The sequence below is a fragment of the Mauremys reevesii genome, linkage group 1 (assembly GCF_016161935.1).
Source record: "Mauremys reevesii isolate NIE-2019 linkage group 1, ASM1616193v1, whole genome shotgun sequence".
NCBI lineage: Eukaryota > Metazoa > Chordata > Testudines > Geoemydidae > Mauremys > Mauremys reevesii.
In genome coordinates, this window is record NC_052623.1 from 33,176,778 (window position 1) to 33,191,573 (window position 14,796).

Below are 14,796 nucleotides of genomic sequence, written 5' to 3' on the forward strand. Positions count from 1 at the left end.
TGGTTTAAACAGCCAAAGGAAGAGGAGGGAACTGGAGTTTTCCATAGCTCCTGCTGCCCCTGTCACTAGTTCAGGCGGTCATGGGGCGGGCGAAGCAGGGGCTCAGGAGTCAGGACTCATGTTACGTTGCTAGGTTTACCACTGGGTGAACTTGAGCCACGCGCTCCGCCTCCCTTCCCCACCTACCTCGGGCAGGGCCCGGGTCGGGGAGGTGACTCTGGCTTGCAGCCGCCTCGCTCTGAGAGCCCCTGGGGGCGAAAAGTGCGCGCTAGAGGAGCCAGGCTGGTTCACGGAGAGCGGCGCCAGGAATGCCCGGGGCCTTCGCCTCCCCACCCGCTCCCCCAGTCACCGGGCAGCGCCCTGCGGGCCCGCCGGGGGCCGTGTCCTGTGGCCCCAGCCCCGGGCTGCTGGGCCCGTCTCCCCGCGCCTCTGCCCACGGCCCAGCGGAGACCGAGCCTCGCCCCCAGGGCTGCCGCTCCTCCCTCCCCCGCCCCTGAGCTCCTATGGCAACGGGCCGGCGCGTCCCGCAGCCGGGCTGGGCGCTGCCGGCAGAGGCGGCGGCATGAGGGAGGCGGCCGGGGAGCAGCAGCAGGAGCCGGCGGCCAGGGAAGCGGGAAGCAGCGTTTGTGCGGAGCCGGCGGGGAGCGGCCACTGCGGCCAGCCCTGTGAGTGGTGGGGCCGCCCCGCCACCCCCGGCCTTGGGGTCCCATGGCCCCGCCACCCCCAGCCCTGGGGTGTCCCCACCGTCCCCCTGCAAGGGCACTGCCCTGCCCTGCCCTGGGTTCCCAGCTGCCATTCCCCCCAGCCCTGGGGTGTCCCGTCCGGCTGCCATCCATCCCCCTGCAGGGGCACTGCCCTGCCCTGGGGTCCCAGCTCCCATCCACCCCCCCTGCAGGGGCACTGTCCTGCTGTCCTGTCTCATCTCCCCATCCATTCCCCTGCAGGGGCACTGCCCTGCCCTGCCGTCCCAGCTCCCATCCACCCCCCTGCAGGGGCACTGCCCTGCTGTCCTGTCTCATCTCCCCATCCATCCCCCAGCAGGGCTGCTGCCCTGCCCCACCGCTGTGGTCACATGCCTCATTCATCCCCCCTGCAAAGGGCACTGTCCTGCCCTGGAATCCCATCTCACTATCCACCTCCCTTCAAGTGGGACTGTCCTGCCATGAGGTCCCATCTCCTGCATCTATTCCCCAGTAGTTGGCACAGACTTGGCCCTGGTGGTGTCACCCCAGCCCTTGCCTATGGGGGGGTCTCACCCCATCTTCTCCAGTCCTCCTTGTGGGTGACACTGCTTCACCATGGGGTCCCAAACACCCCAGCAACCTCCAGGAATCACTATCCTTTCCCTAGTGTAGTAGTTCTCAACCTTTGGTCCATGAACCCCTGATGGTCCACAGACTATGTTTAAGGATTCCATGAAAGACTTAGGCTGAAAAGTGACTGAATCTGTTCACCTGTATATACAGACAAATTTTCAAAGGGGTCTGCACCTCAATTTGAAATTTTTTAGAGGTCTGCACATGAGAAAAAATAGGAGACCATTGCCCTAGTGGTCTCCCCCGTTCCCAACTCATCCTTTCCTGCAGTGCCTTTCCTTGGGGGAGTCTCCCCACATCTCCCTGAAGGTCACCACACTATGCCTGTGTAGTCTCTCTTGCCCCTTCACCCTTCCTCCTACAGTTCTTTTCCTACCCCATCCCCACCCTGTAGTGAACAGTAGCCTTCCCCAGGGAGTCTCAGACATCCCCACCCTGACGAGGACACTGTCTTTTCCTTGGGCAGCGGTGTGACCTGTCCATTTACCCTGGGTGTCTCAGTGGGCTCCACCCCCCTGCACTGCCATTCCCCTGGGATCTTCATGTGCTAGAACAACATCATGGGGTCATGGTACATGTATGCTGCAAATGGCAGCCCATGACAGCATGTCTCAGGGCCCAGGTCTACAGACTGGTTTGTCTAGTGCTAAAAATAATTGCAGCTCACGGAGGCCCTAGGCAGCGAACGGGGTAGGGGCTCTAGCACAAGCTGTAATGTCTACACCAGGGATCAGCAGCCTTTCAGAAGTGGTGTGCCAAGTCTTCATTTATTCACTCTAATTTAAGGTTTCGTGTGCCAGTAATACATTTTAACGTTTTTAGAAGGTCTCTTTCTGTAAGTGTATAATATATAACTAAACTATTGTTGTATGGAAAGTAAATAAGGTTTTTAAAATGTTTAAGAAGCTTAATTTAAAATTAAATTAAAATGCAAATCGCCCCCGGACCGGTGGCCAGGACCTGGACAGTGTGAGTGCCACTGAAAATCAGCTTGCGTGCCGCCTTTGGCACGTGGGCCATAGGTTGCCTACCCCTGGTCTACACAGCTGTTTTTAGCGCTGTAGTATGAGCCCCACGAGCCTGAGTCTGTAGATCCCGGACTCCAAGACTCACTGTCACAGGCTGCTGCTTGCAGTGTAGATGTACCATAGTCTCAAAAGTTGCTGTGCCATGTCACGGTTGTTCAGTGAAACCAAGCACAGTCTTGCACTTTCTGACCCCTGCAAAGGTTTCCAAACAGTTCTCCTGTGGCCATAATATTGGGAGCCACAGTGCCACCCAAGCTTGGAATATCTGGGCCTGACTGCATACCACTGGATATCTCTACATGATGAGAAGTGGGAAGGGGTATTAAAAACACCAATAGAGCAGGATCAAACAAGAAGTACATTAACAGTTTTGGGCTTTAAAGTAACCAATTTTTTGCAATATGTTTTGCAAACAGGGAAGAAATTTGTATATGTTGAGCCACCTAAGAGAGTTAAGGAAGTACTTGAAGAAGAGCTTTATTTTCGGAGAGATGGATGCCAAGTTAAACATCCCGCTGCAGGTAATCTCTATAGTCAGAAAATAAGAAGTATTTGTTTGGGAAATGGAATCTAAAATGCTGATGAGAGAGTATGTTGAAAACCGGGTCAGTTTATTAAAGCAAAACCATGATGTTGATGATATCCTTATGGGAATGTACAGAACTTGGAGAAATCCTTATGGCCCATTATTTGTTCCATCATTCTAAAACTTGGGGAACATACAGAGCACAGAGAAGTCCAAGAATTCATCAGCTTAACATTATAGCAACGTAGAACCTGGAAAAGACCATATGGTTCAGTAATCTGATATTTATCAAATTTTCTTATGGCAAATATACCCGTTACCTTCTTGACACCATTGGACAGAGAAAATAGCTCTTTACCTTTATTTCTTAAACACTGAGTTCAGCATATTTCTAACTCCATATTTTATTAAATTAAATTGCAGCCACTCAGACCATGGATTTAGGAACTTGTCTGATTTGCTTGTGGTCATGCAAGAGGTTTATGCTACTTTTGAATTCCCATTTGAAGTGTAATGGCAAGGGACAGAAGAGTTTTTTAAAATATGACACCTAGACTACAAGAGGCAAAGAGATCTCTGCTTCCCCGTCAGCTCTGCAACTTGCCACTTGGGATATAAATGTTATTTTTAATGTATCGGTTTCCAGGACATTTCAGTCTTTCCATTGAGCAAATCAGACTGCTACAGAACCAGGATCTGCACCAACTTTTTAGGGCTTGCATGGCCCCAAAGGTACTTTCTGGATAAGACCCAGAGTGAGTTTAAATAAATCCTGTACCAGGTCTCAAAATATACCTGGAGTATCTTTTTTTTTTTTTTTCCCCAATGAATATGCTCCGGTCTATACCTAGTTAAAATCATTTTAAGAACATATGATCCGTCTGTTTTTAAGTCACATGTTCAAAAATATATCCTTGTGGCTATTTTATTCTTTAAGATCTCTCCAGTCTTGATTTGTGTCTGCCTGAATCTATTCACAGAGTTTGCCAAATCCCATCATTTGAAACTAAAATTGTCCTGCACAAACAAGGCTACTGTTTCTTCTGTAGTATCCTAGACTCATAGACTCATAGACTTTAAGGTCAGAAGGGACCATTTTGATCATCTAGTCTGACCTCCTGCACAACGCAGGCCACAGAATCTCACCCATCCACTTCTATAACAAACCCCTAGCCTATGTCTGAGTTATTGAAGTCCCCAAATTGCGGTTTGAAGACCTCAAGCTGCAGAGAATTCTCCAGCAAGTGACCCGTGCCCCATGCTGCAGAGGAAGGCGAAAAACCTCCAGGGCCTCTGCCAATCTGCCCTGGAGGAAAATTCCTTCCTGACCCCAAATATGGCGATCAGTTAAACCCTGAGCATGTGGGCAAGACTCACCAGCCAGCACCGTCTTAGCTCTGCTAATGATTGTATATCCCATAAAGAGGGTGCTTCTGTAACAGTCATTTTCTGGATAGGTTTCACTTATGCTACTGTTATAATGTGCTTTTCCTTTGCATATATGACTTGGTTTTGAAGGATTAGATTTTTATCCCTAAATGTTGATTGCACTCTATATACAGAAACTGATAAAAATATTTCCATTAATAATAAGCAAAATTTACCTATAGGAAAAGTAAGATAATGGTGTTAAAGAACTTCTTAGAGTTTGATTTAAGAATATGTACTTTGAATATTTTGATATACGATGTTAACAGTTTGTCTTTTAACCAGGGCCGCCCAGAGGGGGGGCAAGAGGGGCAATTTGCCCCGAGCCCCACAGGGGCCCCCACCAGAGTTTTTCGGGGCCCCTGGAGCGGGGTCCTTCACTCGCTCCGGGGGGCCCGGAAAACTCTTGCGGGGCCGGGCGCAGGAGCTTCTTCTGCTCCCGGTCTTCGCCGGCGGGGGTCCTTCCGCTCCGGGGCGGAAGGACCCCCCGCTGGCGAATTAGCGCCGAAGGAGCGGGACCCGCTGCCGAAGTGCAGCCCGGTCTTCGGCGGTAATTCGGCGGCGGGGGGCCCTTCCCTTCCGGGACCCACCGCCGAAGTGCCCCGAAGACCCGCGGCGGGGGCCCCCCTCCTCCGAATTACCGCCGAAGACCGGGCTGCGCTTCGGCGGCGGGTCCGGCTTCGGCGGTAATTCGGCGGCGGGGGGGGCCCGCCGCGGGTCTTCGGGGCACTTCGGCGGCAGGTCCCGGAATGGAAGGGCCCCCCCGCCGCCGAAGACCCCGGGCCCCCGGAATCCTCTGGGTGGCCCTGCTTTTAACACCTATAAAGTAGGGCTGTCAAACGATTAAAAAAAATTGCAATTAATCACAAGATTAAAAAATAGTTACAATTAATTGCAGTTTTAATCACACTGTTAAACAATAATAGAATATCAATTTAAATTTATTATAAATATATTTGGATGTTTTTCTTCATTTTCAAATAATATTGTTTTCAATTATAACACAGAATACAAAGTGTACAGTCAGGGCCATCCTTACCCATATGCAAACTACGCAGCTGCATAGGGCACCAGGAAATTTGGGGCCCAGGATTTCCTGCAACTGTAAAAATTCAAATCAGTAAAAATAAAAACATGTTTAAAAACAAAGATTGATATTATCCATCAAAATTATTTAAAAAAAAATCTAATTCTGCCTAGCCTGTATGTGACCAAAAGCTAAATTCAGAGGTGAATCTAAGAAGTATTCTCCATCTTCTCACTCCTCTAGAGTCACTGTAACTCAGGTTTTATCTTCACTGCAAAAAAGGTGTGGTTTTTACACCGAGAAAGCTATGAGACATGACATAGGTAGTTTTACCTATAGCTATACCAACGTAGCTACTCAAGGTCAATACTCCCCTTGGGAACTAGCTATATTGAGTTAAAAACTACGGTGCTTTGTCTCCACTAGGATTTTACACTCAGATGGCTATCGCAGCATAAAAACACAACCTTTTTTCCAGTGAAGACATGGGAGGCTATGTTTTCAACTCTCCTACCATACAGTTTGGTTGCTAAACATTAATCTTGTGTGTTCCCAATATACCCTAAATTCCCTTTCTGTGAAGAACAACCATACTTCCTCCACCCTGAATGGAGGCTTTGGGACAAGAGTTCCTGACTCCTACCAAGTCCTTATTATTATGCAACAGTTGCAATGGTCTGTGGACAAAGAGAATGAGACCACTAATTTGCAGACTCAAGATCCAATCTTGCATTCCTTGCCTACATACCCAATGTTCCTATTAAAGTCAGAGTGAGTTTCGAGTGGGCTAGGAGGGCAAGATTTTGCCCTCCAGGCATGAGAGGATCGCATTGCAGTTTAAAAAGATCCGTACTAATATACCAGATTGGAAATAAGAAAGGAGGGTGTTTGGCAGAAATCACTGAAACATTCTTGGAACATTTTGTTAGCTGATGTCACTAACTGGCTTTTCATTATTAAATTGCTTTTGAAATCTCCATTGACTACACTGAAAGGCATCTCAGCATATTTTTTGTTGCTTGTTTAATTATTGTTTAACCTTTATATTACAGTTGTTTCATGACTATGTATTCCTACAGCTAAGCCCAGCAGATCTGACTGGTAGCTGATGTGAAGGATTATTGGTAAATGAAGCTTAAAACAGTTCCTTTTTGCAATCTGTTCTCTCAGGCTGTTTTTTTCCTGCCCAATGGGCAATTGCAGATTTGGCCAAACTCCCAATGAATGCAAGAGCAGTTTCTAGAAGGTGAATGAATCTGCACCTACAGGACTTTGAGTCACCACCACATTATAAATATAAACCTCTTTATTGTTCTTCCACATTTTTACTTAATCCTTTTCAATGCCTCATTTAACCTGCCTTTTATACATTAGTGAGATTTTGAATGTTTTCCATCTGACTGCGAGAATCACACTGTAATTTAGCAATATTGCTGTCTAGCTGTGAAATGTTAGGTAGCATAAAATCATTGATGTTAGAGATGGAAAAGACCATCTAGGTCATTCAGCCCATCTCCCTGCAGGTGCAAGATTGTACCTACAGTACATTTTAATCAAACGTTTGCACAAACATTAGAACCAATGTGTTATTTTTGTTTGTTTTAAATCTTAGTTTTAAAATAATTTGATGAAGCTATCATACCTACTTAGTTCATCCAGCATAGTTCATTATAGCATATCTACCAGGTCCATCCATCCATTCTGTAATGGAATCCATATATAAAGTGTATATGACACATTCGCTTCCCTTATGTAAATGGTTGTTTGAACAAACATATTAATGAGGTATCTGTCTGATTCCGCAACAGTCAGGGGCTAGTAAAATGCATTTAAATCCTCACAAGATAAAAAGGTATAATTGGAGATATACCAATCTCCTAGAACTAGAAGGGACCTTGAAAGGTCATCAAGTCCAACCCCCTGCCTTTACTAGCAGGACCAATTTTTGCCCCAGATCCCTAAGTGGCCTCCTCAAGGATTGAGCTCACAATCCTAGGTTTAGCAGGCCAATGCTCAAACCACTGAGCTAGCCCTCCCCCCAAGATCATTAGAGGATCTGATCCAGGAAAGTACTGAGAGTTCTCAACTACCACTGCCTTCACTGTGGGTTGAGAATGCACAGTATAACATGGGGCTGGGTCCTTAGATTTTAATAGGCTTATACAGTTAATTGTAATAGTGTCCTGCTCCTCATACATAGTATCACAAAGGGCTTTTTCTTTAATCATTACAACATGCTCTTTAATATCATCACAGTACTAGGGTAAAATCAGTCTGAATTCCTATTAATAAAACTCTTTCTACATGAAGAACAGGAGTACTTGTGGCACCTTAGAGACTAACAAATTAATTTCAGCATGAGCTTTCGTGAGCTACAGCTCACTTGCTGTAGCTCACGAAAGCTCATGCTGAAATAAATTTGTTAGTCTCTAAGGTGCACAAGTACTCCTGTTCTTTTTGCGGATACAGACTAACACAGCTGCTACTCTTTCTACATGAGTTATTCCTTTTTAAAAATCTCTCCAATCTTAAGGAGAGTTGAATTTTCTGTTATTTTAAAATATGCTTGCACCCGAGTTAATGTCAGTCTAAAAACCTTGTTCCTGTCTGCACACTCTCATCCTGATATTTCCTGCAGAAGCTCTTGATTTTTCAGGGGGCTGGATGGGCAATCATCTTTGATAAAAATACTTTATCCTTAGATGGGAGAAGATATAGAAAGGCTGTTTCTATTGTAACATATCACCAGCACACTTGGAATTGAAAGGTACCCTTAATAGGGATACAAGGTGGGAGAGGTAATATCTAATATTGAACCAACTTCTGCTGGTGAGGTCTGGTCTGCACTACAGACCTATATCGGTATAACTGTATCGCCCAGGGGTATGAAAAATTCACTCCCCAAGCGACGTAGTTATACTGATTTAACCCTCCGTGTAGACAGCACTATGTTGGTGGAAGAGCTTCTGCTGACATAGCTACTGCCTCTCAGGGTGGTGGATTAACTATGCTGACAGGAGAACTCTTTCCTGTCGGTGTAGAGAATCTTAATTAAAGTGCTACATGGTGCAGCTGCATCAGTGCAGATGCGCTGTTTTAAGTGTAGACTTGTCCTGGGAGACAAGCTATCAAGCTGCACAGAATTCTTCTTCAGGTCTGGAAAAGGAACTCCCAGAATCACAGCAAAATGCCAGGTGGAATAGAACAGGAGTACTTGTGGCACCTTAGAGACTAACAAATTTATTTGAGCATAAGCTTTTGTGGGCTACAGCCCACTTCGTTGGATGCATAGAATAGAATGGAATAGAGTGTTTAGCATAGGTAGTTAGGCCATAATATAAGGCATGAGTCCCCAACGCAGTGCCCGCGGGCGCCATGGTGCCCACGGGGGCATCTAAATGCGCCCGTGTCCTGGCCGGCGGTCAAGCATCTGCCGAAATGCCACCGAAATTCAGCGGCATTTCAGCAGCGACGCCTCTGGATGATGCCACTTGCCGCCGACAAGTGACGTCATCGAGAAGCGTTGCCACTGAAATTCGGCGGCATTTCGGCAGATGCTCGACCGCTGCCACGGTTCTTCATCTGGCGGGTGCCAGACGAAAAGGTTGGGGACCACTGGTATAAGGGACCATTCAAGCTAGAGTGGCCCACTAACACCTCTGCATATATAGGACAGAAAGAGGGGGTTAGTGGGTTACAGATTGTTGTAATAAGCTATAAATCCAGCGGCTCTGTTCAATCCATGATTTTTGGTGCCTAGTTGAGTAATGAATTTAAGCTCCCAGCTTCGTCTTTTGAAAGTGTTGTGCAGGGTTCTTTTGAGGATGAGGGCTGATAGGTCAGATATAGAGTTCACCCACAGGGCGTTTTTGTGTTTTAACAAAAGGTATGTTGTCTTAACATTTTCCTGTGTAAATTCATTCCAGAGCACAATGATTGGTTTCACCCACATAGTTGCTATTTTGGCATTTAGTGCACTGGATGAGGTATACCACACATAAGTGCTGGAACTTGGGGTGCTGCTGCACCCCTTGGCTTGAAGTGGTTTCCATCATTTACAGTTTGGTTCAATGGCTCTCAGCACCCCCACTATACAATTTTTTCTAGCGACGTGTTGTGACACGACATGTTGTGATAGGCATGTGTAGAACCATGGATCTTTAAAGGTATTTTGTAGGGGGTGTTGATCATTGTAGCAGTAGAGACATGTCTGCAGGTTTTGCATCTGTTGTTCTGGCAGAGTCTGGTGCTGTTTTGAGTTGCTGTGTCTTTCACAATGGGATCCGCATCAAGTATGGGTTGAGAGTTGTTTGATGATACACTAAAACTATGAGTTGGTTATGGAGGTCACAAATTCCGTGATTTTGCATGACCTCCATAACTTCAGCCCTGCACAGCAGGGCTCAGGCTGTCAGCGCCAGGTTGGGGGGCTCGGGTTTCCGTGATTTATTGTTTGTCTGCATCCTGTCTGTGACTTTTATTAAAAATACCCATGACAAAAACTTAGCCTTATTATACCCGATGTAGATTCCAGTGTGGGGTGGTAGGTGACAACTAGTGGTATGTGGTCAGAAGGGATTTTACTTTTGTATTGAAGCAGATTCTCTTGGGGTATTTGGGAGGCCCATTCCCTGATGCAATCTACTTCTCTGGTGGAGTGTCCTTGATTGGTGAAGGTAGTTTTGAGTGTTTTAAGGAGTATATCCCGGACTTTCTCCTCAGAATATATTCTGTGGTATCTGAATGCCTGGCTGTAGATAACAGATTTCATGGTGTGTTTGGGGTGGTTACTGGATCTATGAAGGTAGGTGTGGTAATCTGTGGGTTTCTTGTATATAGTTATCTGTAGGGTTCCATTGTAGAAGCTGATTGTGGTGTCTAGGAAGTTGATGCTGGTAGGGAGTGTTTTAGAGAGTTTAATGGACTGGTGATGGCTGTTGAAATTGTAGTGGAAATCTATGAGGGAGTTTAAGTCATCTCTTCAGAGGATGAAAATATCCTCAGTGCATCTCAGGTGTATCATTGGTTTGTAGTGCATTTGTCCAGAAATTCTTCTTCAGGGTGGCCCATGAAGAGGTTGGCATATTAGGGAGCTGTCCTCATGGCTGGTCCCAGGGTTTGGACAAAGTGTTTGTTGTTGAATGTAAAATTGTTATGGATGAGGATGAAATTGGTGAGTTTTGTGATGTGCTTGGGGTGGATAGCCCAGAGTCATCCATTGTCTTGTAAATATTTGAGGCAAACAGCTATGCTGTCATTGTGAGGGATGTTGACATAAAGGGAAGTGACAACCATGGTGGCAAGGATGGTGTACTGACGGAAGTTATTAATCCTGCAGTGTTTGTGAAGGAAGTTTGTTATGTCCTGGGGAAAGCTGGGCCTTTGTGTGGTGAGTGGTTTGAGGATGGTTTCTATGAGTCCCTAAATTCCTTAGTAAGAGTGTTGTGGCTGGTAGAAGGTCCCTGGTGTGGGTTCTTGGAGGATGAGTTTGTAGAGCTTCTCTTGGTGTTATTTGGGGAAGGAGTTAACGAAAACCTTCAATTCAATAACTGTTGATCCAAATTATAGAAAAATAAAGTATTTTAAGTTAATTGTGTGCTATATCTTTTGTGTAGTGCTCGTCTGTAGTATACTATGTTGTTTCTGTTCATTATGTTGACCAAAGATATTTGTTTTAAAAATGGCTTATATTAATTATTTTACAGCAGCCTAGCTGAAAAGTAAAACAACCCAAGCTAGAATGATCAGTTTTAATGGTATTATTCTAATAAATTATTAACAGTGGCTCTGGAAGGAATATGGAGCGTGAAAAGAAATTTCTCCGTGGGAGGCTTGAAGCCAGCATCACAGAACAGAAACAGTTTACTTTCACAGCCCAAGTACTATTCCAGGCACGGAGGAATAAGAAGTAAGAGACAGTAATCAGTAGATTTCAACTGTAACACCTCATTTTGCAACATTAGGATGACACTGTTTTATAATATTTTTTAACATTTCAACCAACCCCTTCTTTTCCTTCAGCAAGTAGCAGGACACTAGGTTGCAGACCTTACATAGGAAAGCTGCTTAGTGCTGCTTTGTTGAGCCACCTTAAGCTCATGTGCTAAGGACCCTGCTTGAAGATGCAGAATACTTACTTTTTATTCATGTTGGTGGGTGGATCTCAATAGCTCTATGTGGATCCTGAGTCTCACTTGCTCTCCTCTCTTCATGGGATTAGAGTTTTCTTCAGGTCTTGGACTGCAGTGATCCCCTTCCTCTGCCCATCTCCCATTGGGGAGATACGAGGTTGGGGTGAGGTCTCAGTCATTTCCCTCTTTGTATCTGAGAGGGGGTAGTGGGCAGCTTGGGGAGGTTTCTCCTTACAATTTAATAAAATAATAAAGCCATCTGTACTGGCATCTGATCAGCTCTAACGAGGGGCCTCTTCAGTCCAATGGGCCTGTCCTCTCCCAGCTATCAGCACAGCACGCTCACTGTGACCAGCAGCTCTCTTCCTAAGGAATTTGTAGACTCTGTAGTAGGGAGAAAGCTGCCAAGTTCAGGGGCATACAGAGTTTATAAGCTGTGGCAGGGCAGTGCTGTTAGGGCCAGGGGGAGCATGCAGAGTTCATACTCTCTGCATACTGTGTGGTTAAGTGGGGCTCCTCTTCACCAGGCTGGGGAGTGGGTACTCCAGGCAGGACTTGCTTCAGCTCTTCTGTAGCAGCTCTCTCCTCCTGCCTGGGCACGTGATTCTGTGATTAACCTATTAGCAGTACCCTAAGAACTCATTTTTGGGGGGCCCATACATTGTTGGCTTACACACAGATATACACAATATCTACACCTTATTTCCTCCTCAGCCTCCACTGTTACTCTCCTTCCCTCAAAGATCACATGTTGTGCTGTGTGCAGTGCTCCACCGTGGATTTCTTGTCCTGCTTCATTACAAATATAAAATGTGCTAGAATTCTGAGGCAAAGGCTGTTTAAAAATATCCCCTGCCAAATAAAATCTGTACTAATTTCTGTTTCCATATATTTTTTCCTCTAGGATAGCCCCAATGAAAAGCAACATCTCCCTTTCTGGAGGATGTGGGTCAGGGCAGGCACCTCCATGTGTTACCAAGCCTACGATTATTTTGTTCCAGCAAACTCAAAGTACCACAATATAGATCGTGTATTATATTTTGTATAATAAAATTATAAAGCCATCTGTACTGGCATCTGATCAGCTCTAACGACAGAGCGCTCCAGCTAGAAGGTGTTGAATGTGTAAAGGCTTGATTGCCAAACCTGTCTATTTGCAGGCATTGGCAGGTACAGATCAGCCACTCAGGTTTATTGATGTTTTTTGACCTCAAATTAACAAATTGGGCAAACAATCTTGTACTAAGGCCTTGTCTACATAGAAAAATTGTAGAAGTATAGTTAAAGTGGCACATTTCCCCTAGTGTGGATGCAATTATAGCCATATAACATGCTTATCCCAGTAGAGCTTTTTCCTATATGGGAAGGGGCCTGGGGAATAAGCAATAGTGATATAAGACACCTTTATACTGGTATAACTATGTCCACACTATAGGTTATACTGGTATAGCTATTTTAATATCACACCCATAGCTGACATAGTTATCCCAATACTATGTGATCCGGCTTCAGCTCCCATGCTCACCAACACATCCCCCTTCACACATACATACAGCAATGACAGCATCAGCTGTACACTGTCTCTCACCTGAGAGGGACTGGAGGAATGCTAGAGTGCGGGGGAAAGAAAAGCTGGTGAGATCCTAGGGTAGAGAAGAGAGGAACTGGACACAGACTAGGGTAATGGGGCAAGGATGAAAAATAAGGGGTATTGCATAGACAAGAAGCCTGCAAAGTTTAATGGAGGAATAAGGGGATCCCCAGGAAAAAGAGGGAAGGGGCAAAAGAATGGAAACCAGAGGTGTGAGGGAAGAGGCAAATATCCTGGTGCTAGAGAGACAGGGAAAATTCACAGGAAAGAGGGGGGCGAGGGGAAGGAGAGAGAGGAGGACCATCCAGAGACCATGCAATATAGGGGAGTGGCAAGAAGGAACAGAGAGACAAGGGAGGCCAAAGTAGGAAAAAGCAGAAGAGGAGGAATAAGGGGACACAGGCAACCTAGGGAGAACAAGCAGGGTAGATAACAGAACAAGGGGTAAATAAGAGAGAGGCAAAGAAGGAGGGGGAGGGAGATGCTGCTTTTCAGGGGAAGGAAAGATTCAAATAAGAAAATTAAATAGAAATGAGGGGAAAGCAATAAAATGGATAAAAAGAGAGAAGAGGGAGAATCAAGAACAGATGCCTACAATGTGGACGTTAGAGAATTTCCTGTATTTATTTCTGCTGCTATATTTTATTGTCTTTCCTTGACATTTGTCTTGTGGCCTGAATTTTCAAAAGCAACTAGGTTTTGGGTGCCCAACTTGAGACACCTTAGAGGGGCCTGGTTTTCACAAAATGCTGAGCACCTGCCCTGTCAAAATCTGGGCCCTTTTTGGTGTCTCCAGTTGACCGCTCCAAATCACTAGTCACTTCTGAAAATGTAGGCCTGTCCATCTAAAGTGTTGGGGAAAGTAATGGGCTCACTGTTCTGCTCAATTGTTACTTACCGTTGTATTTCGTAGTCAGCTGATATTACCGTAACATCCATGTCTGAGCAAAAGGAAATCTGCATGTATCTTGGCCAGCACATCAGTTAGGAACTCCACAATACAAGGTGCATTTGCCACACGTGAATAGTGAAATGTATTTGAAGGTAAAGTGTAGTTAATGCTGGTATTTTTGGCCCTCTTTTTGGCAATTTTACTGTAAAGTGATACCAATCCCTACAGCAAGATTATAAATTGTTTTAACCTCCTTTGTCTGGGCTCATTTATTGATGGCAGCATCTTGTAGGCCCAACGTTAAAAGATTGTGAATTAATATCTATCCTCATGTGTTAAAGAGACTAGAAATGGGCACCAGGGAACCCAGAAATAATTAATAAATTAACTGCAGCCTTTAGGCATTATTACAGTAAGAGACAAAGAAATGTTAATGAGAAATCCATTACTTTTTAATAGAAACAGTTACAGCATATTCCCAACTACTTGTGTCACGTTTTACTCCAGGTTTAGCCCTTATCCCAGAGTTTTCATCTTCAGAGAACTTCACAAGTATTCTCACAACACACTTGTGAAGTGAACATTATTTTCATTTTACAGAGGGGGAGACTGAGGCATGCAGGGGTTAAGTGACTTGCCTGAGGTCGATGAGGGAGCTGGAGCTCAGGAGTTCCTGGCTCCTCATACTCTGTGCAGACTGCTAGTCCACACCTTTCATGTGGCCTGATCCTGAGCGGTGCTGGGCATGTGCAGCTGCCATGCTCTTGCTCTTGTTAACCATCAATTAACATAATAATGAACCACACATGAGAATTTGCCTCTTTTCTAAGAACAGAGTTGTTGTTGTCTTCAGTTTT

General features: G+C 45.4%; 1 protein-coding gene across 1 annotated transcript; it reads left to right on the forward strand.

Annotated features, from left to right (window-relative positions):
• Positions 1 to 223: 223 nt before the first annotated feature.
• Positions 224 to 14,192, forward strand: C1H11orf97 (chromosome 1 C11orf97 homolog). The gene is made up of 4 exons (XM_039520910.1): positions 224 to 665; positions 2,761 to 2,865; positions 11,108 to 11,233; positions 12,361 to 14,192. Exons 1-4 carry the CDS (start codon positions 563 to 565, stop codon positions 12,363 to 12,365), a joined length of 339 nt encoding a protein of 112 aa, XP_039376844.1. The 5' UTR covers positions 224 to 562; the 3' UTR covers positions 12,366 to 14,192.
• The last annotated feature ends 604 nt before the right edge of the window (positions 14,193 to 14,796 follow it).

Excerpts from the sequence above, each read along its gene's own strand:
- C1H11orf97 (XM_039520910.1), top strand. The coding sequence starts at position 563 with ATGAGGGAGGCGGCCGGGGAGCAGCAGCAGGAGCCGGCGGCCAGGGAA. Across the intron at positions 666-2,760 it reads CGGCCACTGCGGCCAGCCCT|GGAAGAAATTTGTATATGTT; the intron begins GTGAGTGGTGGG and ends TTTTGCAAACAG. Across the intron at positions 2,866-11,107 it reads AGTTAAACATCCCGCTGCAG|TGGCTCTGGAAGGAATATGG; the intron begins GTAATCTCTATA and ends AATTATTAACAG.